General features: G+C 39.9%; 2 protein-coding genes across 10 annotated transcripts in view; one reads left to right on the forward strand and one right to left on the reverse strand.

The window, feature by feature from the left end:
• Positions 1–10,747, forward strand: part of ACSL5 (acyl-CoA synthetase long chain family member 5) — a 31,053-nt gene extending 20,306 nt beyond the window's left edge. For all 4 annotated transcript variants that reach the window (XM_044438712.1, XM_044438723.1, XM_044438703.1 and 1 more), the window contains exons 11-21: positions 174–251; positions 900–1,034; positions 1,400–1,534; positions 1,707–1,802; positions 4,370–4,442; positions 5,334–5,422; positions 5,511–5,627; positions 7,002–7,145; positions 7,552–7,653; positions 8,873–8,944; positions 9,882–10,747. In XM_044438712.1, the coding sequence (XP_044294647.1) occupies positions 174–251; positions 900–1,034; positions 1,400–1,534; positions 1,707–1,802; positions 4,370–4,442; positions 5,334–5,422; positions 5,511–5,627; positions 7,002–7,145; positions 7,552–7,653; positions 8,873–8,944; positions 9,882–10,019 (1,179 nt within the window). In that variant the 3' untranslated portion in view covers positions 10,020–10,747. The remainder of the gene's footprint in view (positions 1–173; positions 252–899; positions 1,035–1,399; positions 1,535–1,706; positions 1,803–4,369; positions 4,443–5,333; positions 5,423–5,510; positions 5,628–7,001; positions 7,146–7,551; positions 7,654–8,872; positions 8,945–9,881) is intronic.
• Positions 10,748–13,397: 2,650 nt separating this feature from the next.
• ZDHHC6 (zinc finger DHHC-type palmitoyltransferase 6) lies at positions 13,398–26,759 on the reverse strand. Of its 6 annotated transcripts, none has more exons than XM_044438755.1 (11): positions 26,507–26,759; positions 22,878–23,349; positions 21,536–21,627; positions 21,101–21,260; positions 20,171–20,332; positions 19,302–19,355; positions 16,870–17,037; positions 16,705–16,746; positions 14,695–14,840; positions 14,565–14,608; positions 13,398–14,105 (listed from the first exon to the last, which is right to left on the reverse strand). In XM_044438755.1, the coding sequence occupies exons 2-11, from the start codon at positions 23,142–23,144 to the stop codon at positions 14,002–14,004; spliced, it is 1,239 nt and encodes a 412-aa protein (XP_044294690.1). In that variant the 5' UTR covers positions 23,145–23,349; positions 26,507–26,759; the 3' UTR covers positions 13,398–14,001. The 6 variants fall into 6 exon arrangements, with proteins under 6 accessions (XP_044294690.1, XP_044294699.1, XP_044294708.1 ...); XM_044438764.1 differs by lacking the exon at positions 26,507–26,759 and adding an exon at positions 26,309–26,441; XM_044438773.1 differs by lacking the exon at positions 26,507–26,759 and adding an exon at positions 25,941–26,278.

The raw sequence follows: 26,759 nt of genomic DNA on the forward strand, positions 1-26,759 counted from the left end.
TTGCGCAGGAGAAGGTCTTGCAGCCATCCTGCTTGAGGGATGCTGTGGACAGCTGGGTTGCCACAGTGTATACAGAGTGCTGGACTAGATAGACCTTGGGTATGATCCGGCATGGCTTTTCTTATGTGTAACAAAGTGACACCATTGTGAAACCACCTGTATATTTCTTACAGATGACTACACCTTGTCTGCCATCAGATGTATCCATATCATATCTTCCTCTTGCTCACATGTTTGAGAGAGTAGTACAGGTAAATGCCTTACTAAGTTTGCTCCTATATATTGGATGCCTCTTGGGTCACCTCAACAGATTAAAATGCTTGCACGCCATCACCCTGCAGGAGAGTACCTGGCTATGCTTTGCAGCCATATGCTGGCTCTGCAAGGAAACCAAAGGATTTGGCAAAAGGATTGCATTGCTTCCTACTTAATGTGACCAAATGTAGCACACTGGGAATATTGTTTCAAAATGCATTGCAAGCAAGACTTTGATATGGGAATGAATCTCTGTTAGGTTCTTGCCTTATCTGACTTCTGTTTCCTTCTAGAAACACTCTAGAGTGGTCTGACACTCTCTAGAATAAAGGATTAGATGCAGTAAAATGCATCCTTTCACTATTTTCATGCTGCTACCTAGTCTGGGTTGTTACTGCAAGAGACATATTTTTTGGAGTGGGACAACTATGTTATACATTGAAGTTTGACTACCAGCAATCTGTCTTCATGTTCTTAGTAGTCCTGACACATCTAATGCCCATAATTGACATCACTTGGCAATAACTAACGGGCTATCATCTGGGCCGTCTTAATGGGCTTCTAAGGAGTTTAACATGTGTTTGCAAGGCCCTGTTCCTCAATATACTTCAGTATGCTGAAACTGTTTCTTGGTTGCCTTCCAGACTGTAATGTACAGCAATGGAGCAAAAGTAGGGTTTTTCCAAGGAGATATTAAACTTATAACGGATGATATGAAAACTTTGAAGCCAACAGTTTTTCCAGTGGTGCCAAGACTGCTCAACAGGGTATATGACAAAGTAAGACTCTGTCTTGATACAAAGCAGTTTTCACTTGTTTTCTGTTTGTCGCAACTATGATTGAATGTGCTATATTCATATGCAGTATTTTCTGTAAAGCACCTGTAATTCTACATTAGAATACTGTTCCTCTCAATTGCAAGTTCAGTAGAAAATGTAATGTAGCTTTCTGCTATAGCCAGTTTATTTACAGTTGAAAATTATACCTGTACACTGTCCTGGGTTGGATGCATAATGCCAGGGGTGTGGTGGGGAAGCAGAGACAGCTGTACGAATGGGTGACCTAAGTGCAGAACAGACTCTTGTGTATAGCCCACTGGATTTTCACATCAGCTTTGGTAAGATAATGGCTTAATCTCCTGTAGATACAAAGCAATGCCCAGACAACCTTCAAGAAGTTACTGCTAAACTTTGCCGTGGCCAGGAAGCATGCTGAAGTGAAGGAAGGCATTTTACGGAACACAAGCATTTGGGATAAGCTGGTGTTCAGGAAGGCTCAGGTAGGTATTCTTTATTGAGGTTTCCTCAAGGTCAACTAGTAACAGAAGAAACACTCTGTAAACCAGTGCGAGTAAAACTAAAGGGTGAGGGGTTACTCATGAGAGGAAAATGATGGGATATAAATGTAGTAATAACAATAACAAAACTGATGTTTTCTTCAATACTTTACAGGAAATAATGGGTGGGAAGGTGCGAATAGTAGTAACTGGAGCTGCCCCAATATCTTCATCTGTCCTAACATTTCTCAGAGCAGCCTTAGGATGTCAGGTAAGTGCAAAGGTCTCCTGTCTCCATGTCTAAAAGGAAGGGAGTTGGGTTTATAACCAGTGGCATTGTTGCTGGTTTTGCAAAAGACAGTAAAAAATATCACGTGGGTGACCGGAACTGATTGAGAGGGAAAGGAAGTTCTAGTTCTTCTGGATGGTTGCAAGACAAACTCAGCTACTGTCATGATGTACAGCATTTCTATGCCCCTTACTCAAAGGTCTGACAAATATTCTGAAGGTGGTGGTATTTGGTTTTGTTTTGTTCTTAACATCATGATAAAGGGCTTGAGATATTGTTGAACATTGTGGCCCAGTGCAAGAGCACAAACTGCTTTGTTTTTCCCTTCTGTGAATCAGTGAGGTTGACAAGATATGTCTTTCCTTCTCCTGTGAAATGCTCTGAGGTAGCTAGTGCAATATGTACTTGGTGATAGGCTGTATTTTGATGGGGTCTTGTGTCCACAAAATCACTACCCTCTTATGGTCATTGACTCTCCTCCTCCTCCTTCCCTCTTCTTTCTCCTGAACGCTTTTAGTATTGATGTGTACATACACACAACATGGCCCTTTGCAATCTAAAAGCAGGCTAGGGTGTGGTTAATGAACAGCTATGCACTTTGAGGCAGTAATCCTACTAGTCATGGTCTAGTAATGCCAATAATTAATTTGGTACATATCAGTAAAATCAGTATTGCTATGAGATGGGTTCTTGAGTCGCACACTGAACTTCCATGTAGCAGGTTCTAGGCTTGATCAGTCCTGCCTTCTCTGTGAGCACTGATGGTACTGGCTGAATGAAATATTTAATTTGATATGATGTATTTCCATATTCTTTCAAGATGAAGAGTTGCAGTTTTGTTCTTTAAACATCTTTGATAATATCAGATGTCCATGTGCTTCTAAAATACATTCCTTTAATGTTGTGATTAAGAGATATGGAGCAAAAGCCCTTACAGGATCAACATCCACCACCTATCATTTGATAGACTTATTACTAATAAGCATTAACCCCATGTCTTTTATGTTTATATTGAATGCTTATTTTGAGACATGAAATGCTTATGTTAGCATTAATATTTAAAAGGGAAGTAATGAATCCTTGGGACTGCAGGTGGTGCAGTGGTTTAAACCTCTGTGCTGCTGGGCTGGTTGATCAAAAGGTTGCCGGTTTGAATCTGTACAACGGGGTGAGTTCCTGTTGCTCTGTCTCAGCTCCTGCCAACCTTGCAGTTTGAAAGCATGCAAATGCAAGTAGATAAAAAGGTACCACTTTGGTGGGCAGGTAACAGCGTTCCGTGCACTTCGGTGCTTAGTCATGCCGGCCACATGACCATGGAGACTGTCTGCGGACAAATGCTGGCTCCTTGGGCTAGGAAACGGAGATGAGCACCGCCCCCTAGAGTCAGGCATGACTGGACTTAACGTCAAGGGGAAACCTTTACCTTTACCTTTTTTAATGAATTCTTCCTTCTCTCTTTTTTCTTTCATTTTATATATTAAGGAAAATGTAAATGATTATTGTGTATGATCCTCTGGATCCAGAGAGGACTTCTTAAGGAGTGGTCTCACCACTGCCTCTTTCAGGTTGTGGGATCACACCCACTTTCAAGAAGGCCTTAATCAAATCCCTAGCCCAGCCTGCTGTTCCCTCTCTGCTGATTTTTGTTAATCAAGAGGGGCAAGGATCTAGAACAGAGGTTCATATGTGAACCAGTCCAAGCACCATTTATTTATTTGATTCTTATGCCACCCCATTAGCCATAAAGCTCCCTGTCAGCATTCTCGAGCTGAAGCAACTGAATTTCATCCAGTGTTGTTTTTTAGTTTTCCTACCCATGGAGAGGTTGGTAAAAATTCAGTTTGCATTTTAATGTTAAGGTATCTAATGCTGGACTTTCAGTGTGTGAACCAAAGCTTGATTATTCTTTGAAATTAATACTTCTATGAATGTTCCAAAGATTCAGAAGTTGATAATGCAATTCAAGGTTGCATACTAAAATGCTATATTAGAAATAACATTAAGAACACATATTAGGAATTTTGCTTGCATTGAATGCATTTATTAAGGAAAAATGTATATAAAATTTCTATTAGGACAAATGTGTATAAAAATTAGTACAAATTTTCATGCATACTGAAAACACATCTCTTGGTCCAGAACAAACTGAATTTAATAGGTAAAAACAGGGAACTGAAATTAACAGAGTTGTCTGTTCCATTAATGGATTTGTCCATTCCTAGAGATGAATTAATATAATTTCTCAGCCTTTGGTGGAGTTCTGGGCTAAGCGAACAGAAGTGTAAAAAATGCTTTCTTCAGAATTCAAGTTCACTGATAATATATATTAAGGTTTTTCATGAGTTATCCTCTTTTGTACTTTAGTCTCCACTTTTGACAGCTGTGTTAGGTCCAGATGGATTGCTTTGGTGTATTTTGCTACTCCCATAGTGGAAGAAGCTTGTGTAAAATGCATGTTGTCATGGCATGCACCAAATCAGAATCTGGTAACAAAACTGCCATTGGATCTCATGGGATACAGCAAATATGACATTTGTTTTTCCAATCAGATCTTTGAAGCATATGGTCAGACAGAATGCACAGCTGGCTGTACCTTTTCATTACCAGGAGACTGGGAAACAGGTATGGTTTATTGCAACTATAGATGAAGTCTACAATGTGGGTGTCTGTCTTGGGTGAGGCATATCATATGGGGAAAGAAATTTCAGTTGCACTATCTTTTGAGTGTGGGTGGAAACAGCTTCTTATGGAGCACCCTAATTCTTTTAACTTCTATATTTCTGTTCTTGTCATCTAAATATTGTGAATTCTACAATAGCAGCAAGCTCCACTTTTTCCTATCTTGAAATTGTAACTAATTCTTCCTTTTTTAAAAAAAAAAAACTTGGTTTCTAGATCTGCTTACACAGACTGCTTTTCTGTTGAGGGAGTGAGTGTTAGAACTTGCACCATGATGTTGCATATACATCTATGTTGGCCTCCAGATGTTTTGGTAAAAGCTCATCTACTCCAGCTAGCAAAAATGAGGAGTTGAGGATGAGCTGAGGATGATGGGAATTGTACTGCAGTATATCTGGAAGCTACCTGGTTGGGGGAGGTTGCTGTAGATTATAGGTGATGAGAAGAACCCTTTAAATATGAAGGCAGATTAAAGGGTGTTTCAAGGTGCAGGAAGTAATGGGTTGACTTGAAATTTGTCACTCTTGTGCTTAAATGGAGAGCCAGTATAGTGTAGTGGTTAAGAGCACAGGACTGGGACTTAGGCAAGTCACTGTTTGGCCATGGAGCCAGTCACAGTCTCTCAGCTCAACCTACCTCACAGGGTTGTTGTGCAGATAAGACTGAAAGTAAGAGGAGAATTATGGAAGCCACTTTGTTGCAAGAAAAAAGGTATGATATAAATCTAATAAATATGTTTCCTACCTTGCAGAATCAATTCTGTTGAACTGTCTAGGCAGGGTAACAAGAACTGCTGTAAGAAAAAACTAAATTTGAGTGGGTGTTCTTCTGCAGGTCATGTTGGACCACCTCTAGCCTGCAACATTGTAAAACTTGAAGATGTCGCTGAAATGAACTACTTTGCATCAAATAATGAAGGAGAGGTAAATATCCTATTTTTGATGAAGCATTCTTTGATCTGATACCTGGAAGTAGAAGGGGACTAACACCAATTCTGTGTGCCTTCTATAGATTTGTGTTAAAGGGCCAAATGTATTCAAGGGTTACCTGAAGGATCCTGAAAAAACTGCAGAGGCTCTTGATAAGGATGGGTGGCTTCATACTGGAGATATTGGAAAATGGATGCCGGTAAGTTGTGGTCACTGAATGTTGATCTGTAGCTGGCTGAATGAAATGTCACATAAATGAGTTGTCTGAAAGTGCTGAAAGACTCCGGATTTGTAGAAGTCATTCCCTTGCAAAGAAGAGGAAGGGGGCAGCCCTTCAAATAACTGGTGTTAAGGCATTTAAGGCTTGCTTGATAGGTAATCAGGAGCAGTTTAACTTAGGATCCCAGCTGGCAACCAGGACAGCTGGCAGGGAATCAGTGTTATGTGCTGTGACCACATGGCACCGTCAAGCAACCAGCACTACGTTCTGCATCAGCTAAAATGTCTACGCTTTCTTTAAAGAAGTTGTCTGCAGAGTGCATTACAGTATCTAATCTGCATCAGTATGGAAGACTATATCCAAGTCCACTTTATCTTGCTAGAAAAATAAATGGTGACACCTCCAGTTACTAAGCCACCTGTGTTTTCATAGAGTGTTCCAAGTCTGGGAGAACCAGCAGGTCACACTTACGCCAAGCCTACACACTGCACATCTACTTAGTAGATTACTTACATGGAATTGCTAAGAAATCACAGTGCTTACTTTCAAATGTACATAGAAAAGCACATTGAACAAAGGGACTTTGGTGAAAAGACCTTTTGAGCAAAGCTGGCTACCTTACTCTAAGGCCTTAATATACTACTATTGTGAGCACAGCTTACTGTTACAGTGATGAGGACACAGCCACATGTTCTCCAGATCCTTATTATGGAAAGCAAAGCTGGCATATTGTAATCATAGAGCCCATCTTGAAGATGATAATATCTGTTAATGACCTGAAATGTTAGAAGGGCCTTCCATAGCACATGCTGGACTGATGCATGAACTGTTTGCCCGAAACATCAATTTCTATTGCATTCCTAAGGGAGCAGCCTGTTTTGTTTGGCACTCTCCCAATACTGGAGAAAAACGGCTTTGTTCTGAATGGCTTAAAAACCAGTAAGTGAATAATGGGATATTGAAATTCACAAACAGCACCACAGTTTACAGTGCTAGATTTGCTGAACATTGACAGTACTATGCCATCCTTATAACTGGCTCCTACTTAGTGCCACAGTACAAGGCCATGTGCTTTTGGAAATAGATTCATCCTGACCTTGAATTCAGAAAAACACAGCAAAAGAATGGAAAACTATCCTCTTAAAAAAAATTACTTTAGGTTGCCTTTTCGGGTAGAACCTCTCAAGGCAGCAAGACAAGATAAAACAATGGAAGAATTCAAATTCACAACAAATATACTGCTTTATAGTATTTTATTCTATAAAAACAGATTGCACCAATAAAAACTGCAGCCCACAGATTAGAGAGAGGCCAGTGAAAGTTTTCATAAAACTTAATTTGTTTTTTTGGCAGAATGGAACATTGAAGATCATTGACAGAAAAAAGAACATTTTCAAGCTAGCTCAAGGAGAATATATTGCACCTGAGAAGATTGAAAACATCTACATCAGGAGTCTTCCTGTAGCACAGATCTTTGTGCATGGGGATAGCCTACAGGTACCTTTGTTCCTTTTTAGAGTTCTTCTAATCACAGCGCTGACATCTGCTCTGTGGCTAGATGAGCCAGCTGAATGGTCAACTTGGGGCATGCTTATGTGGCAGGGTAACCCCAAGGATTCATGTTGTAAGCCGCCCCGAGGCCTTGGCAAGGGGCGGCATAGAAATGTTTTAATAAATAAATAAATAAATAAATAAATAAATAAATAAATAAATAAATAAAGTGAGGGCCTAAGGAACAGTATGCTTATGAAGGTATACTTTGCCCACCATGAGCCAACGCCATATTGTTGGGACCAAAGATTTGGCGTGCTTTAAATGAGAATCTTTGGAAATAGGGAAGAATGTTTTCCCCACTTCCCTTAAGCTTCCTGAAGTCTGAATGTTCTTCTGTTTGCCTCACCAGTCTTTCCTTGTGGGAGTGGTGGTTCCTGATGCTGAAACCCTTCCAGAGTTTTCTGCAAAGTTGGGAATTAAAGGTTCATATGAAGAACTCTGTTCAAATGCAGTAAGTGCCACCCTTCTTAAAAGTCCGGTCCATTAAACTGTGATAGAAATCTGTGGTACTGGATTAAGTTAGACCTTGAAATTCAATAATATGAAGGCTGGAATTATTGTATAATATATAAAAAAAATCGGTGTATTAAAAAAAAAATCTTGATTGTTTGACTTGGAAGCCCAATTGCCAATGACTTCCACTGGAAACAAGGTACTTGGGAGCTGGAGAGTTTGTTTTAATGCTTCAAGTAGTTACTTGATATTAGACTAGAATTATTTATGTGTATGAGCATGCGTTCAGTTCAGCTTGCCAAACTAGATCGAGGCAGGAATACTTTAAACAAGCTGGGAGAAAAATTGATAAGCAATTATTCAGTAATTCTCAACTGAGATTTGAGTTGGCATAGCCTAGGTTGGCATAGTGGGTGAAGTGAAAGGAAGGAGTAGCTATCAGGAGTGCTTGCGGCATTGTTAAAGTTTAGGCAGGTATCTTAGCTGCATTCTTTCTATTTCTTGACATGTATTTTACATGCGGTAAATTACCTTAAGTGGAAAGGAATGTTAATAAATTTGACCTTTTGTAAGGTTTCAGAGTGACTCAACTGAATATTAGGCACTGGGGAAAATGCAATATTAAGCAATGTCTTGCTCTGGCAATTAATGAACTTGGTGGTAGTGGAGAGGTGTGGTATTAGTCTACATAATCCTTGAAAGGTCACAGCTGTTTTAAAGATGCATTTAATAAAATTCCTTGGAGTGACTCCTAGAACAGGATGAGCAACTTCTGTCCCTTAGTTGCTTTGGATTAGAATTCCCATTGTTCCTCATCACTGGAGGGCTATTCACGCCTCACTCCTGGAGTAATAGGATTTTTATAGCAGAGCATATATGAATTAACTGCTTAGGTTAAGATACAAAATGGAAATGGGGGAAAAAGCAGTGGCCAAAGAGGCTCTGTTATAATACTGAGATGCAGTGGTGACACATTCCCTAATGTGAATCTTAGCTTGGCGTAGTTCCACTTGTTGCTGTGCTGTATTAGACAGGTTATTAACCGGCCTAGTCATTGACTTTATTGCACAGGATCCTGATTCCTCAGCATCCTTTACAGCTCTAAATCTCCAATACAGATTCTCAATTCTGCAGTGCTTTCTGCTTCAGGGAGCATTATACTTCCTAAGCATCAAAAAGGATAAAATGCTACTGATAAAATTACATTTTGCTTCCAGGCAGTGAAAAAGGCTATCTTGATGGACATGGTGAAGCTGGGGAAAGAAGGTGGCCTTAAGTCTTTTGAACAAGTAAGTAGCTATTCATCCTGGAATTTGCTCGAGGCTACTACTGTTAAATGGCTTCAAATAGAATGAGCATTACTGCAAAATGCAACAGATTGGACATAGATATCTGAAACTCCACTCGTGTTAGAAGGAGTCTTGAATGCCTCATTTTGATTTGATTTGGCTCCCAAAATGCTTCATTAGTTACAGTGGTTGGACTCTGGTGATCCTAGAACACATGGTTCAGATTTCCATCTCAGACCCTGACTTTGTCAAGTCCAGAACTGTGCTTGATTATTCACAGATCAGTAGTGGTAATCTAGACTGTTATCTGGAGTTGTTGGAATGGAGAGTTAACCACAAATACTTCTCTCTGTACTGTGGCAAATGGTCCCAGGACTTGTCTCCTAATCCGGGAGCCCTCCTTAAGAGACATCAGGAAGCAAAGTACCCGGAGGAGGGCTTTCTCTGCGGTGGCACCCCATCTGTGGAATGCGCTCCCCAGAGAGGTCCACCTGGCGCTGCTGTTGTTTTTCGATGCCAGACTTAAGACCTTTTTATTCAAACAACATTTTAACAATGTTTAATATTTATTGGGTTTTAATTGTGCAGCCAGGGTGTTTCTGGGTTTTTAAATGTATTTGTATGATATTTATTTATTTCTGTGAGCCGTCCCGAGGCTATATAGCAAGGGGACGGCATACAAAAACTATAAATAAATAAATAAATAAATAAATAAATAAATAAATAAATAAATAAATAAATGTCTTTCTTCAAAATGGCTGAGATGAACACAGTGTTGTGCTGTACAAAAAACGACTTAAGTGACGCCTCTAGCTCCTGTAATGTAAGAAGGAAGCAGGAAAGCCTTTTTGCAGGAACACTGCTCTTGACAACTTGCATATCCAAGTAAACCAGACAGACAAATTTCATTAAGACAAAATATTTTCTTCACAACCAGGTGAAAGACATCTACCTTCATCCAGAGTTATTCACAGTTGAAAATGGACTCTTGACACCAACACTAAAGGCAAAGAGAGCAGATGTATCCAAATACTTCAGGAGCCAAATTGAGGCCCTCTATGCTTCTAATATGTAAACAGAACAAAGGTTACCTCAGCTAAATGTGTTTACAAAGGACCATGAAAGCATATTGCAGGCACTGGATAGTTGACTAATGAACACCCTGAATAAGACAACTTAAGTGTCCTGTTCTAAGAAAAACTTGGTTGGCCAAGGTAGAACCTGTTTGCAGTGCATCTTGTGTATATGCGAAAATGGCTCACATATTCAGGTGGAATTTGCCAACTTGTATTGTTTGAAAGAACTAGGGAAGTTTTGTGACTTCACAACATTGTCCAACCTAAATGGAAATGGAAAGGCCTTGATGGTTTGAATAGATGAACATAGGATTGCTGTTCTTGAGGATGAAATACTTTCTCGTGCAGTTATCTAATTCTTAAAGATTGTGATGTGTAAAGAGACCATAATGTAATTGTACTAACCTGATGGAGCTAGTACGATTAAACACTAACTTAAGCTGATCCCTGCTCAACAGATGTACCTGTAATATATTATGATAGGGGCCTGTAATATATTGTGATATGCTTAATTTGTACAGACATACAGACCTAGAATACATAATACCTCTGAGCAAAGCCATGCATTTCATCTTTCTATAATGGGCACTCAAATATAATAGTATCAAATGTACATATATTTTTTTAAGTCAGAATATCCAGATTCTGCTAAGGCACATGCTGATTGTATTTCTGCTGGCTGAAATGTTGAATGTGAAAAATAAAGATAAAATGGCACTTTCTGAAATATCATCTTCTGTTTTGAATACATTGGCTAGCTAGAGCATCTGTCATATCATTCATAATACACCTATTAGTTTGGGGCAGATACTTAAAACATGTAACTTGACCATAACCAAAGATTTTATGTATTTAGCAATGTTCACACTGTATAGCAGAACATGGATTTTAAAAGACTGTTCTAGACATCATCAGTTGCATTCATACCTTAGGTTGTGGTATGTGCTCTTACACTCTACCCTCAGAATTCCATGACAGTCAGGTTTCATTTCCCAATGAAACATTTCATCTGTTCAAAATGTTAACCTTTTTTTAGTCAAATAGGCAATGAGCTGAGGTTCTCCCTAGATTACCAAGGCCAGCAGTGTTATGTTAGCAGACATCTGCTAACACCCCCCCTTTTTTTTTTTTTTTTGTCTTCACCCATGCACTTTTCTGTACTATCCAAAAGTCTGTGTTGAAGGACTACCCAGTTCTGTGGAATAGATATTGAGTGAACATGGAGAAAGAAGGTAAATTGCCCCCCTCCTCATTCTGTTGACATAATTCTAGTGTTCCACTCTATCTACAGATTTAGCTACATTTTTCTATCAAGTAATGGAAACTGAGGTTAGATATCATGTTGGGTCTGGTTACAGATGCAGCAGCCTTAGCCCCACAGAACCAGCTCTAAAAGTGAAGAAGTCTTTTCAAGGGAAAAGGATTTCAGAAGCAGGATTTGATGACTATGATAACTTCAATCTATTAACAGCAAAGCTAGCTCCTGGACAAAACCTTTTATGATCTCCCAGCAACTGCCAATTAGCCATTCCTGTGAAGTTCACTAGTAGAATGTTTAACATGTCCCCAAGCTTCACCTGTGCACTAGAGAACTGGAGAATGGCCAGTGTAGCACCAACTTTAAAAAGGAATCTGGAAAATTATAAGCTTTATGTCTGTTGTGGGTAAATTGACTTGAAAGCATGATTAAAGATAAAATCAGTAAGTACACAGACAAGTGCTATTGAGAGAGTGAGCATGGCTTCAACAATATGTCCTATCTTATTAACTTTTCAGTGTTCCTGGAGACTCTCAGTAAGAATGTGTTTACAGTACTTGGATTTTCTAAGAGCTTTTATGACAAAATTCCTCATCAAAGTCTTCTGAGTAAACTTACTAGCCATAGAATAAAACAGGGGAGAATAGCAAATAACAGAAAGCAGAGGGCATGTATACAAAGTCAAGTAAACTCTCCTGGTGAAGAGCTGTACATAATGGAATCCCATAGGGATCCATATTGGGACATTTAGGAACAAATTGAAGCATGCTGGTTGCAATATTCTTGAGCCCAGCGAACATTTATTCCTTCTCTTTGCTTTCTGTGCTTAAACAGTTACCAATTCGTAACAGGATCCTTATCCCATGAATGCCCAATCTGCTTAGGAGTCACTGGTAAATGACTTTATCAAAAGGCTTTTGAAAGTTCAAGTCCATTATTCCTCCCAAGGCTCAAGAGGCCCTAACAAGTCTTACCTTCCTTTCTTCCTCCTAAATCCCATTTTGTGGGGATATGTATCCTTACGTGATGTATGATGGAGTCAAAAATCTTAGAAACATCAGTCTAACAATGTACACATTCATTTTAATTTTTACTGATACTGCAGCCCCTCCATGCTTTTAGTATTGTATTTTAATTTAATGCCACTGTGGGAAGGTAAGATGGGAGGGCATCTAACAAATTTACTAAACAGTTAAATAATGTTATGTGGCATAGAAGAAATAAGTGGTCAGCACAATCCAGACTCAAGAAGGCCACAGAACTTTTCAGAGTCCTAAATCTGACCTTGTTTCAAGACTCTGAACTTGGCACATCAAGCTGGCTGTGGCTCAGAGCTTTAAAAAACAACCTCGGAGAGAAAATTTGGAGGTGGGAAGGAGAGAGACAGGCTCTGCCAGCATATCAAGTATCCTGGCAGCTCCTTCCTGCCTGCTTCAAGGGTATTGCATGGTGGAAGGAATGTGGAAGTAACCGTCACCCCTGGGTTCCTCCTGCCAGTTCAGTGGAATATAGGCTGCTTCACTGGATTGTGCCCTTAAACAGTTATATGTTTATAATTAATTTAGCAGAAGGAAGAGAATGTTCTAGGACTCGCTTAACTTCTTCACAAAAAAAAATGTCCAAATGTTCTTTTCAACATGCAACTTATGAAAGGCTATTATGATATCCCTGTATAAATGCCTGAAAGGCTGTCACAAAGAGGAAGGTCAAAATCACTTCTCAGTGTTACCAGAGTGTAGGACAGAGAATAACCAATTCAAGCTGTGACAACCAAGATTCAGACTAGATATCAGAAAAAGCTTCCTCACTGTCAGGGCCATACGACAATGGAACCAGCTGCCTAAAGAGGTGCTGGGCTCTCTCACACTAGAGACATTCACAAAGAAACTGGACAGCCATCTGAATGGGATGGTGCAAATTGCAACAGCAGGCGTTTGGACTTGATGGTCTTCATGGCCCCTTCCATGTCTACTATTCTATGATTCTATGCATTATCCTATTTCGCCTATATACATTTGCTTGGAAGAAAACAGCACTGAAACCAATAGTACTTGCTTCTGAATGACTATGAACAGAACAGAAATAACTTTTGGAAACTTGCAACACATAATACTGCAACTTTCTTCCCATAAAACTTTACTGTAGTCTTTAGCAATTCAGCAGTTTGTGCCTCTTTAGAAATATACCATAGAATATGCACATAATACATTTGGTTATTTATTTGTAACTCTCAACAAAAAAATCACATGATTTAAAATAATAATCCCAGGTATCAAAACATATTTGATATACATTTGATATACCAGGTATTTCAAATCCCAGGAATGCAAATCTGTATCTGCATTCATTCCAAAGTCTCTTACAGCTTCTGAGCTAAGGGTGAAAGGACAAATTGAGGAATGTAGCAATAACAGATCAGAAAAGTAGATTACTTAAACATACAAATATTTTCAAATGAACAATATTAGAAATCAAGGAAGGTAACATTTTTTTTTAAATTATGAAGGTTTAATATCAAAAGGCATTGATGGAATGGCTTCCTCCATTTTAAGAATGGGAAAAAGTATTTAAAGTTATGGCACTGGGGCACCCATCCAGGCTAACACAATAAAACACTCTTTGCTCAATGTGTAAGTCTACAGTAATATACAGAACTTTTCAAGTAGAAGGACAGTAGTCCAACAGAATCATTTCCATTTACTAAAGCAAAGGAAGAGAAAAGGCTATCTTGTCTTTTTTTCTCCATCCAATGACTGGTTTGTTTCAGAATCATAGAGGCATTTCTCCACACACCTCCTTGGGAACCAGCCTCTAATTCTGTTCCCATCTAGCAAGGAAAGAAAAGGACACAAGTTAGTTGTGGAACACTGCAGCATTTGTTAGCAATCTCTTCTGTCCCCTCACGCCCCTCTCCGCATAATAGATATTCATACTATCAAAGAATATGCCCTTTTCTTTTCATACTATAATCTATCAGAAAGATCAAACAATCTCTAACCAAAGTGCTAGAACACCTTACTAGTTTGTAGTTAATATTCTGGTGAAATCTGGGATAGATTTGGTAAGTGTCAAGTCATGGTTGGCAAACGTGTTGAACTTGTTTTTGGACAACACAGGATTCCAGCATTCATTTTTCTGCATATTTCATACAAATACTGTTTTCAAACTGTTCTTAGGTGATTTTGTAGTGCTTAAGGTTTAAGGCTTACTAAGGGTCTTGGCTCATTAGGATGCCTGAGTGTGCCTATCAGACCGCCTCATAATTTTTCAACAAACAAGAAATTACCATCAGCTGCCGATTCGATAATTTTATCTCCATACATCCAGTGCCTGAAAAGATAAGGAATAAATGAATCAGATGCAACAGTTTTCCTTGGAATTTTTTAAAAAAGAAACAAAAACATAAGAATGCTAACTTCAATCCTCTGGTGGCCAAAATCTGATCTCCTTTATGAAGTACAATTCTAGGTTCTTCAGAGCAAGGAGTTGTGAATAAAGTCCTCAAGCCTTTAGTAACAGGGCAGCAGGCGCCACTATAGTCTTCTATTGCTTGGTACCGCACCTGGGAAGATTTTGAGAAATGGTAATAAAAATCTATTACCTGATGCTCTTTCCAGTTTACAAACAGCATGTTCCAAACTTGGCTTCCATGACCGAACAGAGACATTCGACAGGTTACTCAAATGTTATTTGTGACCCAACCAGAAAACCTTAGGATCCTGCATTCTTCATCCTGGTGCCCACTCTCTATATATATTGGCTGTTGTAGCTAGAGATGATGGGAAAGGTACACCAACACATATGTAGAACAGTAGGCTGGGAAAGGGTGATCTAAACAAACCTGCACTTCTAATTCGTGACCTTCAACCTTTCTTAGATTAAATGACAGCACAGGGCCTACTTTATTTTATAATATGTTTACATTTACAGTATGTTGGAACTGAAGAACTGCAAGCAGACTTTTAGACATGTAATAGTGCTTTCCAGCCTCTTCCCACTGGCTGCAGTTCCCTATGCTCCACCTTGACAGGTCACCCTTGGGGTCAGGAGATGTCTAGGAATGGCATGGCACAAGCTGCAGGGATGATGAGCTGAAAGCAGAAATCCACTGAAATGGAATACCTCCCATTATACAAGTAGAAGCACCTTCTGTTCTCACAAGCAGACTTTAGGATTTAGCCTGCCATTGAGACTTGACCCTCCCTTTCTTCTATTCTGTCCATCTTTCTTCTTGTCTCCATGACAACCACTCCCCGACTCTGGAAGACATTTCTAATGTTGCAGGTGTGACTCACTGGAGGCTTGGTCACAACCCACCAACTGGAACACCAATGCTTATTTATACTATAATGGGACAGTCATTACTTTATATCAGGTGTTTTTCCACAAGGCAGCCACAAGGACTTCCAAGGGTGCCTGTGAAGTTATTCACTTCCTGTAATATTAGACATGATATTACTTTGAATTTTAAAACATTAGAAATGTTAGGGCACTCAGTTCTCTTTCCTGTTCCTGAACCTATTAATCTTCAGCTGTGAAGAGGCAGAAACAGAAGGAAAGAGTCGCTTCCTTGTCCACCCATGTCTTCCATTCACACATCCCTTTCCCCTTTGCTATCCACTCCCAGCATCTCACCTTATTGCATTCTCCCACTGCACCTCTTTCACGTGCTCTTTCTCTTCCCTCCTAGTCCAGCCTTGCTCTGTCTTCCCATTCTACTTCTTCAGCTTTGATATTTCCTTTCTCCTCCCAGCTTCAAGCCTCACTGTTTTTCCCTCACCTCTTTACCTTACTGTTTCTTCCCTGTCCTTGCTTTATCTTTTGGTATTTCCCCCTCCTTCCCGCTGCCTAGCCTAGTGTGCTCTCTTTCACCTTCGGTCCTTTATGTCACACAGAGTGGCTGAGTCTTGGAGGAAAAATGTTTTCTGGCCTTTCAGGGGGGCATTTTCGTTTTAGCCTATTTCTAGGCCTGCACAGAGCTAATTTCCACAGATTTATAGGTAAGCATGCATAGGACTGCAACCTTAAATGAGCATTTTCTTATGCTTCTGTGGCCTCAGATATGTAGATTGGCTTTGGCATTCAAATTTCTGCTTGGGTCGTACTCAGTTCCTTGGGTGAATTACTTGATTTTTGACTAGTCAGGCCCCTGTAGCAGCCATTGTGTGACTAGCCATGCATGTCTGGGAGCCATTTTGTGGTGATTTCTGCAGCAGTTCCTCTAATTCCTTAATGAGCTGACAGGTCCAAAAAGGTTGGGGAACTTGACTTTATACTATAATTGACACACGTAATGCATCAGTGTTTTGCCAACAAGCAAAGTAACTTTGAAACCCAAGCCCTCACATAAAAGGATAGATAACAAATAACTGTAAATCCAGAGAGATGTAAGAGTTTAGAGTGTTACGAAGTGTGGATGTACTTACGCTTCTCACTCTCTTGTCAGCCTTTTGTTTCAATTGCTCTATCTGCAAAAGATTATGCATGGGAGAATTAAAGGTACTTCACTGGAGTGCTGTTTTTCAGTTTTCAATATATCCATGTTTCTTCCATGGTGTACAGGTGTGGGGAGAGAGGCAGGTAGAGCCTACCGTCAAACTGTACTGATGGCAGCCTTCCCTCAAAGGCCACTCCAAGCCATCTCCCTCTGGGTTTCCAGACCAGGTGAACACTTGCTTGAAGTTACGCCACTTACTTCCCAGGTCATAAGGAAAAATGAAGGTTTCATTTGTTTCATAATATTGGATCCGATCTTTGGCCTGCAAGGGATGCACACAAATACAGTTTGCAAGAGGAAAGTTCTGGTAGGGAGTAGTAATTGGTGCCTGGATACCAGTCAGTAACCGCATGTCATTCTCAATGAAGAAAAAAGAAACAGAATTCAAAGAAAGAAGTCTAAATTGTGCATGTCGACCAGGGGAAAACAAAGCCAGCACTCCATGCCATGTACTTTGAGATGAAGGGATCTAAGGGAAAGCAATGCCCAATTACAATCTGTACAGACCTCAGGTGCTGGTTATGACTTTGTATACGACTTATTCCTCCGTAAGTGCCTGTTTTATGGTCTTTAGAGAAGGTCCTTCTCTTGTTCCTGCAAACATCAGCAGGATATTTGGTGGGGAGCTAAGAGGTGGCTTTCTTAGTAGCCACTCCCAAGCTCTAGAACTCCTTGCCAACAGAGGCTAGGATGGCCATTCCCTCTGTTGTCCTTCTGCCAGCAGGCCAGTATGTTTTTAGTCAGGCAGGTTTTTGTCAGGTGAGATGATCTGTTACTGAAGGTGTGTAGGCTATTTGGTTGGGTGCCGTTAGTTTCTTTTACTGCACTTTTGTTTTTGGTTTAAGTTAAATTTTAATTAAGCATTTGTTTTTAATTGGTATTTGCAGCCATTCTGAGTGCCAGGTTTTGGTGGGAAGGCAAGATATGAAAGAAATGTTAAATAAGAGGCAGGATGGGTTAGATAACTGGTTATTAGGCAATTAAAAAGTATTTTAGTTACTTTTAGGGGCTACATCCACATCACATGGTGTATTTCTCCTAGGTGCTTCTATTTAAATATCAGTTTGGTTCTTCCTCCTTTTCATCCTCTTCTTTATTAACTCATGCAGCTTATTGCACCATATCCTTCATTAAATGTGTACATTTTGAACACACATTGTACTGCCTCTTCAAATAGGAATGAACCTTTAATTTTGTTGTGTTACACTGACCTCTACTGTTGCAGTTACAGTAGTTGCTAAAGCCCTAGTTCAGTTTCTAGAGCTGCTTCTCACAATTACCATCTACATACGCAGCAGAAAGACCGCTTGTGCATGGGAGTGGTCAACTCACTTCAGTGGTGCGAGCAGCTGTACCTTCACATGTAAAGGTCTGGAGAGAGCAGGCGAGCCCTCACCAATAACGTGCTGAAGAGCGTGCATAAGAACCATTGGATTTGGCTAACCATGCTTAACTTACACTCTCCTGCAGTCTATTCCTCCTTTGTCTAAAAAAATCTAACACAAACAGAGCTTAATGTACACCTAAGAAGGATGTGAGAAGGATGTGGGGTTTGCTCCATGAAAATGGAATGCCAAATTAGAATCTGTGGAATTCCCAGAAAAGGAGAGGCAAATCTAAACCTTCTACATTTAATGTATGCATTTTGACAGCTAAATCTAAACATATTTAGTAGTAGATGTGGTTTGGGTGCACCTTTTCATGCAAAAAGGCCTTTAGCATATATTCAAAAACACTAAAGGTTCCCTATTTATGAAGGGCAGTTACCAATTCTCAAAGATTAAAAGGAAATTTTATCAAAGGAACAACAAATTAAATACGGAGAGACTATTTAGTGGATATGTTTGAAAGTTCTATTAGACTGCTTTATGTGATAAGATTTATCAGCTTTTATATTATTATATTTTTTTAGCTGTTGTCCTCATTCACATGCAATGGGAAGTAAGAATCTAGTTATATGGAAAATCTCTGTAAACTCAAGTGTCTCTTTCCTTCCTTCCTGTGCCACTTGAAGAAGGAATTAACTAGCATTAAGCAACGAAGAGTTTGTAGGAGTTCTTGAAGATAAGAAGAGGGTGGTTGTTTATGCTGCATCCTCCATGTGGGAAGAGATATACAAGAAAACAAGCTGTGTCCTAACCCCAAAACTTACTTCTGTGTTTTCCACAAGTAAACAGCAGAATGCTACTTATTAGATCCCAGAAGCATCTCCTAGCAAACCTTTTCCTACAGAGCTGCTACTAGTGATAATGCAAAACACAAGGAGCATATACGATGTAGAACCAAGAAGCATAAATAAGCTTTTAGAGAATCATGAAATTTGCCATTAGAGAAATAGCTAGATTTATCTTCTGTCTGAAACTTCTTACAAGGGGTTCTGTTTATAAGATATTTGACAAGTTCTATGGGAAACACATTGCTTGTGTAACAAGATACAGAATAGTAGATATGCAAGAAGTTAGCCAAGTAACAGAGACAAGTAGCACAAATATATTTTGTGAAGATACCATTAGAATAAAAGCCTACCTTTTCTTCAATCCATGATTCTATTGATGTTTTATTTCTTAAAATGACTTTCAGCTGAAAGAAAGATAAGGTAAGTGCAGAAGTTCATCATGTGAACTAGCAGAAAAATAATTCAATAGAACTTGTATTCAGAATACCACAGGGAAACATTTTTCACTCTCTATGATTTATGAAGAGAGCTGTTAACAGGATTCTCTGGGATCAATGCACTATATGTGGATTGGGTGTCTACTGCTCCACCCATTCACCGTGATAGAGAAGACCATTTCCTCAGCCTATTTATGAGAACTTGAATTTCACTGTGGAACAAAGGCAGGGTAATCATAAACAGAAGAAAAAAAGTATGTGAGTCTTCCTAAGTGACACTCTTGTTGTGTTGTTTCATGATATAGTTGCATGTCATAGTGATAGAAGCAAGGCAAGATGAAAAGGAATAACCTAAAAGGACAGTAATGGAGGCAGGTGAGCAAGCATAGTGTATAGAAATATACAAAGAGCTGCTTCCTTTGAAATGTCTGAGAGCCCTGCTCCCACCTTGCATTTTTTAATCCTGCCTGTATTCAAGGCATGGCCCTCCACCTCCACAAGTGACCAGCCACAAGCAACAGACAGGCATCTACTCCCCTGGCAATTTTCCCTAAAACATCCTCTTGTCAGAAATATTTCACAGTACAGGATGACAAATAAGTAAGCTAATCCAGTCAAATTACTGTCCAGACTGTGCAGCTGTAGAATAAAAATGTCAGAGTAAGAGCTGATTTCCAATACAAGAAGGCATAAGGCATGCTTCACCTCCTCCCAACAATACGGTTTGCTTCTCCTTTTCTACCCAATTGCACAGCCATTAGCCATTTCATAAGAAAATTTACCTGGATAACAAACAACATGCCAACTGCTATTGTTGTTCCCAGTGCCAATCCCAAGGCAAATAAAGATGCAGCAAATGCAGACAAGCCAAAAGGAATGATTGGGCGGGGGTCTCGTCTTGCTGCACTCATATCTATCTTTACAGAACTCCAGCCAAAAGATACCTATGAAAGGGAAACCAAAGAGATTTATAGAAATCAGGAAACTGCCGACTGCAGAAGCAAGCTGAGCTACCCAGTGAAAAACGTCTCTTAACACAACTGCATATTGGCACGGGCTCAAATTCATCATCCTTGTTTTTCTATAATGCATGTATAAGCAAGCTGGGCCTCTCAGAAGTTGTCTTGTCTGGAGATAATCTTTTGTTGATTATGAACACACCTTCCTACTTTTAAAAATCATAGTCCAAGCTTGAAAAAATGATACATACCCTGTTTATTCATACCACGTTTATCCCATTCTTTAGCAGAAAATGCTCCCGAGGTGTCTCCAAACAGTACTTTGTGGATTTGGTACTTAACTGGGGATCCACCATACATGGAGGAAACTTTGCATTTAAAGTTAACAATTCTATAAAAAGCCCTAATTTTATTACCAGTTCTATGTCTACTGAGTATGCCTTGTTTCGCCACCTCTACCCTCTGAATTGATTTTATTTAAGGTATACTCAGTATTAGGCTGAGTTGTAAACAAGAAGAAATGCTTGGCATCAGGGTTAGATGCAGAAAGAAATAAAGAAAACATTACACACACACAAAATCACAGGCCTCCAAAGAGGTACCAGATGTGCAAATGTCAAAACAGTGTGCATTTGATCACATCAGAAATGTGATCTGCTATTTAACCACTGCAGAAAGTTAATGAGGCTGTGCTTCCACAGGCAAATGAGCTCAATTCTGAAGATGTTTAAGAGTCATAAGAACATCTCTTACCCTGTTGTAAAGCTGAGTGTACATGGTCATGACAAAAATGAAAGCAGCATGGATACATCCAAGCGGGGCTAGCAGAAGAAAGAGAGTGAAGGAGGCATGATTCTGAAACCCACAGCAGTTATTGATCCAAGGACAGTGATGGTCCATCTTCATCACACACCTAAGAAGCAATCCAAGTTTAATATACCTGTTCAACAAACATACCACTATCACTTTTTCCTACCCTCATTCATCAGAACTTAACTTGGGACTGCCACTAACCCCATTTTCAGAAGAAAGGATGGGAGATGATACCAATTCTAGAAATGAATGACATGGGAAATGTGATGTGGACATCTAATTCAAAGTTAAATAAAACATTAGAACGCAATGCAAAGCTGTTATGTTACATGATTAAATGGCTGTTAATTGTATAGCATATATTAGCAGCAGTACCTGTTACATTTTCGGCAGTGGTGAGAGCGTGGAGCCTTGTAAGACCTGCATATTTTACAGTACTGAAGATACATGCAGTCCTGAGAGTTTTCCTCAAAAACATAAACAGAAAGCAGATAAGGAGCTAGTTCTCAGTTTGTAGACTATGTCTAAGCATTGTCTTTTGTTTTGTCTGTGTATGACTCTCGAAACCAGGGTCATTGTATAACATTGATTGGTGAGAGGTTTAGGCCAGATAAAAGGAAGTACTTCACACAGCATGCAGCTGAACTATTGAATTTGCTGCCACAGAAGGCGCTTGATGGTCACGAACCTGGGTGGTTTTGAAAAGGAATTGGACAGATTCATGAGGGATAATGCTAACAGTGGCTATTAGCGTTGCTGACTATGTGCTACTTCCTTTACCAGAGTTGGCATGCCTGCATATAGTAGTTGCTGAGAAAATTGGGCAGGAAGAGGTCTTGTACTGCTTGAGGGATCCTGTGGGCAGCTTGTTTGCCACCATGTATATGGAGTGCTGGATTAGAAGAATCTTTGGTCTGATCCAGCATGGCTTTACTTGCATTCTTATAAGTCCTGCTTTAACTGAAGAAGGGAATTTTACTTTCCACTTGTCCAGCAATCCTTCCTTTAAAAACAAGCTCACTTGATTTGATAGGATAAACAAATACTATGTTAATCTGCATGTTTAAGTACTAATCCTGCAACTAACAAACAAACCTGGAAATTTTCATGCTATGGAAAGCAACTTATCTAGATAAATAAAATCCAGTGCATTTTGCAGGTGTTTCTCCTGTTCTTAAATGCCTCTTCCATGTGTAGTTCAAAATACTGTTTTTTAAAAATGCACATTATTTATATCCCATGTTGCTCAACAGATCTTACTTCCAAGCAAGTATGTACCTTGTTGTTGCCTTACTCACTAGAACTAGAATCTGTTTGATTTTTGTCTAAGCCACGTTTTTCTTCCTATTCTTCTTCTTCAAGAAAATGACTTGGTATTTGCCTGGTAAGAGATGGGGAGGAGAGATTGAAATCTGATAGGCAACTAACACACAGCTAGTGCTGTGTAGTCAGGTTGTGCATCTGGCCACCTGTGGGCAACAAGTATGCACCACAGGTCACCAGATGAAAACTGAATTTAAATTCAGCAAAAAACAATTGAGAAGGTAGCTGAGTTACAAATGAATTCCTTATTGTGCTTGGGAACATTTAGTTTCCCTTTTTATCTCATCCCAAAATAGCCCATAGAACCTGCTCTAGGCTAGAATCTGGGAGATTTGGGAAGGAGAGTACACTAAGTTCTAGTCCAAAAACAAGTCCCATGATATTATTTGCTTACTGGTTTCCATCCAATGGGGACAAATCCAGGTCCACCAAACATGGCATTGAAGTAATTGTAAAGGATCATAACGGTCCAGTTGATGAGCATGATGAAATTAATACTTCCTCCAGTCGTGTCCAAAGGCCAGTACCACAAAACAGCATCAATTATAGCCATTGTGGAACATATTGCAATTACACTGAGAGCTATGATAGGGCCCCAGTGGCACAATCTTTTCAGTTCATGGAGATTTTCAAACCGGATAACTGAACAAAGTACGCCCATTTCGCAATCCGAGGGAGTTCCTATTTCAAGCAGTTCCTTTCACGTACATGTTTCCATTTGTAGCAAGTTTTCATTTCCATATCAATGGATACATATCCAACAAGTAAGTAGCTGGGGTTAAGTCTTTTCTGGAACTTGGAAGAATCATCAGGTGTAGAATCTCTTCACACAAGTCACCGAAGAAAATGTGATCTTTATAATCTACCTAAACAAATACAGGCACAAAATTTTTTTCTCGTAACTAGAATAAAGACAGCAACAATTTAAAAGCCAAACTCTTTAGATCAAAAGGAACAAAAAACAGATGAACAACAACAGGCCTTTTCTGTCATATACCCAATCTTAGACAAATAAACCATGCTTTCTCAGCCAGGAATACATTAGATGCCTGCACATTATCTCCCCTCTTCTCATTCATCTTCCCTCTATGCACCTGGCTTATCTGTTATTGTTAAACCTTCACGATGCAGAAACATATCTAAACTTGTATGTATTTGGAGTCCATTTGTCACCCCAGACAAAACTGCCTCAGGCAAGGCACATGTCACATATTAGAATGAATGTTCCAACATGTGTCCTTTAAATGTGTCCCCACAAGGGCACCTCCCCCCACCCGGCCTTTTATTAGGCAGATTTGGAGATATTTTACATCTCTGGAATAGTTAGTTTATAGAAAGAAAACTGTAGAAGTCAGAAGCCTGAGATTTGGGGATGTGGTTTACTACTCTGCATTTCACAATGTTCCAGACTGTAGGTCTATTTATGTGTGAATTTTACAACAAAAGCTGGGCCTGAAGTCATAAATGAACTCCAAGTTGTGAGATGGATTTTTTTTATGTGACTTCCTAATTGGGAAACAGTAATTTGCTAAAGAAGCAAACCAAATCACCAGGTTGCCTCTTGTGCACTCTTAACCATCTGTCTGACACAGAAATATCTATTTCTTTAGCAGAGAAATAATACAGACATCTGTTTATTAAACAGACTCCCAAACTGCTATATTCATCTCATTCAGAGAAGTATCTGCTCTTCATGTTGGCCAGAAGCCCTAGAAGTGTGTAGTCAGTTTCATTTGCTAAATGGAGTTTTAGTCATATGATTTTTTGGTGAAAGCTTCCCATGGTACACAGCAAATGACAGTTTGTGATATGTTGAGCTTAGCTTTTCGAGGAAAAAAAATAGACTAGCATAGATTCTTTAGATCCCAGCCCCTTCTTCCAGTCTATGCACTCAATTATACTTCCCTCTAAGTGAAAAGTAAACCAAAATACATACAATGGAGCAATAAGGTAACTATTCAACACCTGAACATCTCAGGTATTTCTCCCCATGACTCCATGCCACAAACAAAATGACTTGCTTTCAAAGGAGCTAGCCCTACAACAGTTACTCATATGTACCAATGTGGTACAATTATTCAAGCATTAGACAGGGACTCAGTCCTTATACAGTTATGAAGCCCACTGGGGTAGTCATAAACTCTTAGCTACTTCACAGCGATGTTGTGAGATTAAAAAGGAGGAGTAGGAGGATCACTTTTGCCATTTTGGAGGAAAGACAGGATAAGTCTTGAACAATCTAGCCCAGTCTATTCTGATCAGTGGCAACTCTCTAGAGTTCCAGACTGACATCTTCTCTATGATCCATTGCCTGCTCCTCTTAACTAAAGGTACCAAGTATTGAACCCTTGACTTCTGCATGAGTGCTCTTCTACTGAGCTATGGGCTCACCTCAACTCAAACTAAGCCCTCTTTGGGTATGCCTCTAGTTTTTTTTCTTTTCTTTTTCTTTTAGAAGGGTGTGTCCTCAAATCTGACACTGATCTGGAAAGGTGGAAAATACTGATCTGACCTTTCTTTTAGACTACCATGGCCTTGCCCATCCTAACATAAAATTGTATGTGCATTCTCACCCCACCTTCTGCTTGGCTCATATTGGATGAAGGATCATCTATTTTGCTATGAACAATTCACACAAAACCACTAATTTTTCATATTCCTTCAAATGCTTCACCATTTTGGGTGTGCAAGGGCAACTTTAATCACTCTCTTTGCATTTCACAGAACAAAGACATTAATGAGGAATTTTAGTCAGTTTCAATCCTACTGCATGCCCTCAATTTTACAGAGGGGCAAAGGAAAGGTAAAATAATGAGAAACATTTGATGGGACTAGCCCCACAATAGCTTATAAGCACTTAAATATATAATGAAGCAGAGGCCTTGCTAAATTAGGGAAAAGGGAAAAGCAGTTTCATGCAAGGAGTAGAAACAAACAACCTTCTGCAAACAAAAAAGAAATAATCTGGTGTTTCTTGATACATAAGGAGGAAGAAGTCTCTGGAATGACTTAGTCATTAGGAGATGAATGTGAAAAGCAGTCTGATATAGTCTCCAACCCTTACAATTTGACAAATATCTCAATGATCCTGAGCACTTATCAAGCACATGTGCAAGAAAAGTGAACAAAAAACAAGCACTGCTGGCTGCTAGTATACAAAAGGACAACTTGAAGGAAAACAGGGGTGGGAAGAATATTGAAAAAATGATATTTCTTGATTTTTCTAACCTGCTACAGTTACTTGTCTGGACTTGCTGTCATAGCATCACACTGGACTTCGCCTCTCCCAAGAAAACTCTTTAGTAAGATAACAACAAAGACTACGACAATGACGATAACGACATCGGCCGCCACCACTACCACCAGAAACTCTGGAAGTTAGCTACTTTTTTTCATATATTCACTCAGGAAAAACAAAACAAAACGAAAACGCTCCTTCCCCCTCCCCTAACAACACCTTCGTCCCTTCAGCAGTTGAACTCTGCCTTCTGCAGAAACAGTAAAGCAGTCAGTAGTCCAGCAGGTGAAGCAAGCATCATCATTGCGTCTTTCCACAAAGGCAAAGCAGTACTCGGACGTCCCGCAGGAATTATTGGCGTAAGAGCCACGAAAAGGCAAGACCAAAGAAGGGGTGGAGGAAGAAGATGGCAAAATAGTGGATGAATATATCTCTGGAGACAGGGCGAGGGCAAAGGACTGCTCGCCAGGAGAGAGCCGCTCCCCGCTCTCCTCTCTGCAGAAGGAGGCGGAACTCCTTCGCCCAGGACGGGAAAGGGTCGATGCGGCCCGCTTCCGCGCCCCGCTCCCGGGAACAAGGCGCCTTACCCGACGGCACATAGAGCCTACTCGTTCGCAGCCGCACGCCCGCTTGCTCCCTGCATTCACTTTCCCGGGGCACCTTCATGGAACCCGGACATATAACCCCTCGGTTCCGCCCTTACCCCTGTGCCGTCACTAGCCTGGCAAGTGCACTGTCAAATACATCCTCCCTACACACACACACACACAGACAGACAGACATACCCTGCGTGGATGAGAGAAACCTTTTTCTGGAATGCAAGATTTGAGGCATGACGTTTTGACGTAGGCCAGAACACGTTTCCCATGTTCAGTGACTAAAATCCGATGTCGTAGTCGGAAGCGAACCTGAGATAACAAATAGGTTCTGGAAGTGAATTCTGTTTGCAAGGACGAACCACTTGCATCTTGCTTAGAAGTCAAACTACAGAAAGAGGGATCGGGTAAACGTCGGCGATGGACAAGGGGAAGGTTCCGG

Source organism: Varanus komodoensis, unplaced genomic scaffold, assembly GCF_004798865.1.
Source record: "Varanus komodoensis strain SLA01 unplaced genomic scaffold, ASM479886v1 scaffold1, whole genome shotgun sequence".
Classification (NCBI taxonomy): domain Eukaryota; kingdom Metazoa; phylum Chordata; class Lepidosauria; order Squamata; family Varanidae; genus Varanus; species Varanus komodoensis.

Bases quoted from the DNA above. Each gene is read 5' to 3' on its own strand.
- ZDHHC6 (XM_044438755.1), bottom strand. From the start codon at position 23,144: ATGGGCGTACTTTGTTCAGTTATCCGGTTTGAAAATCTCCATGAACTG. The intron at 14,841-16,704 runs GTAAGTACATCC...AAATCTTCCCAG, and splicing joins CTGACAAGAGAGTGAGAAGC to GTGCGGTACCAAGCAATAGA. The intron at 14,106-14,564 runs GTAATTTCTTGT...TTTCCTTGCTAG, and splicing joins TATCGAATCGGCAGCTGATG to ATGGGAACAGAATTAGAGGC.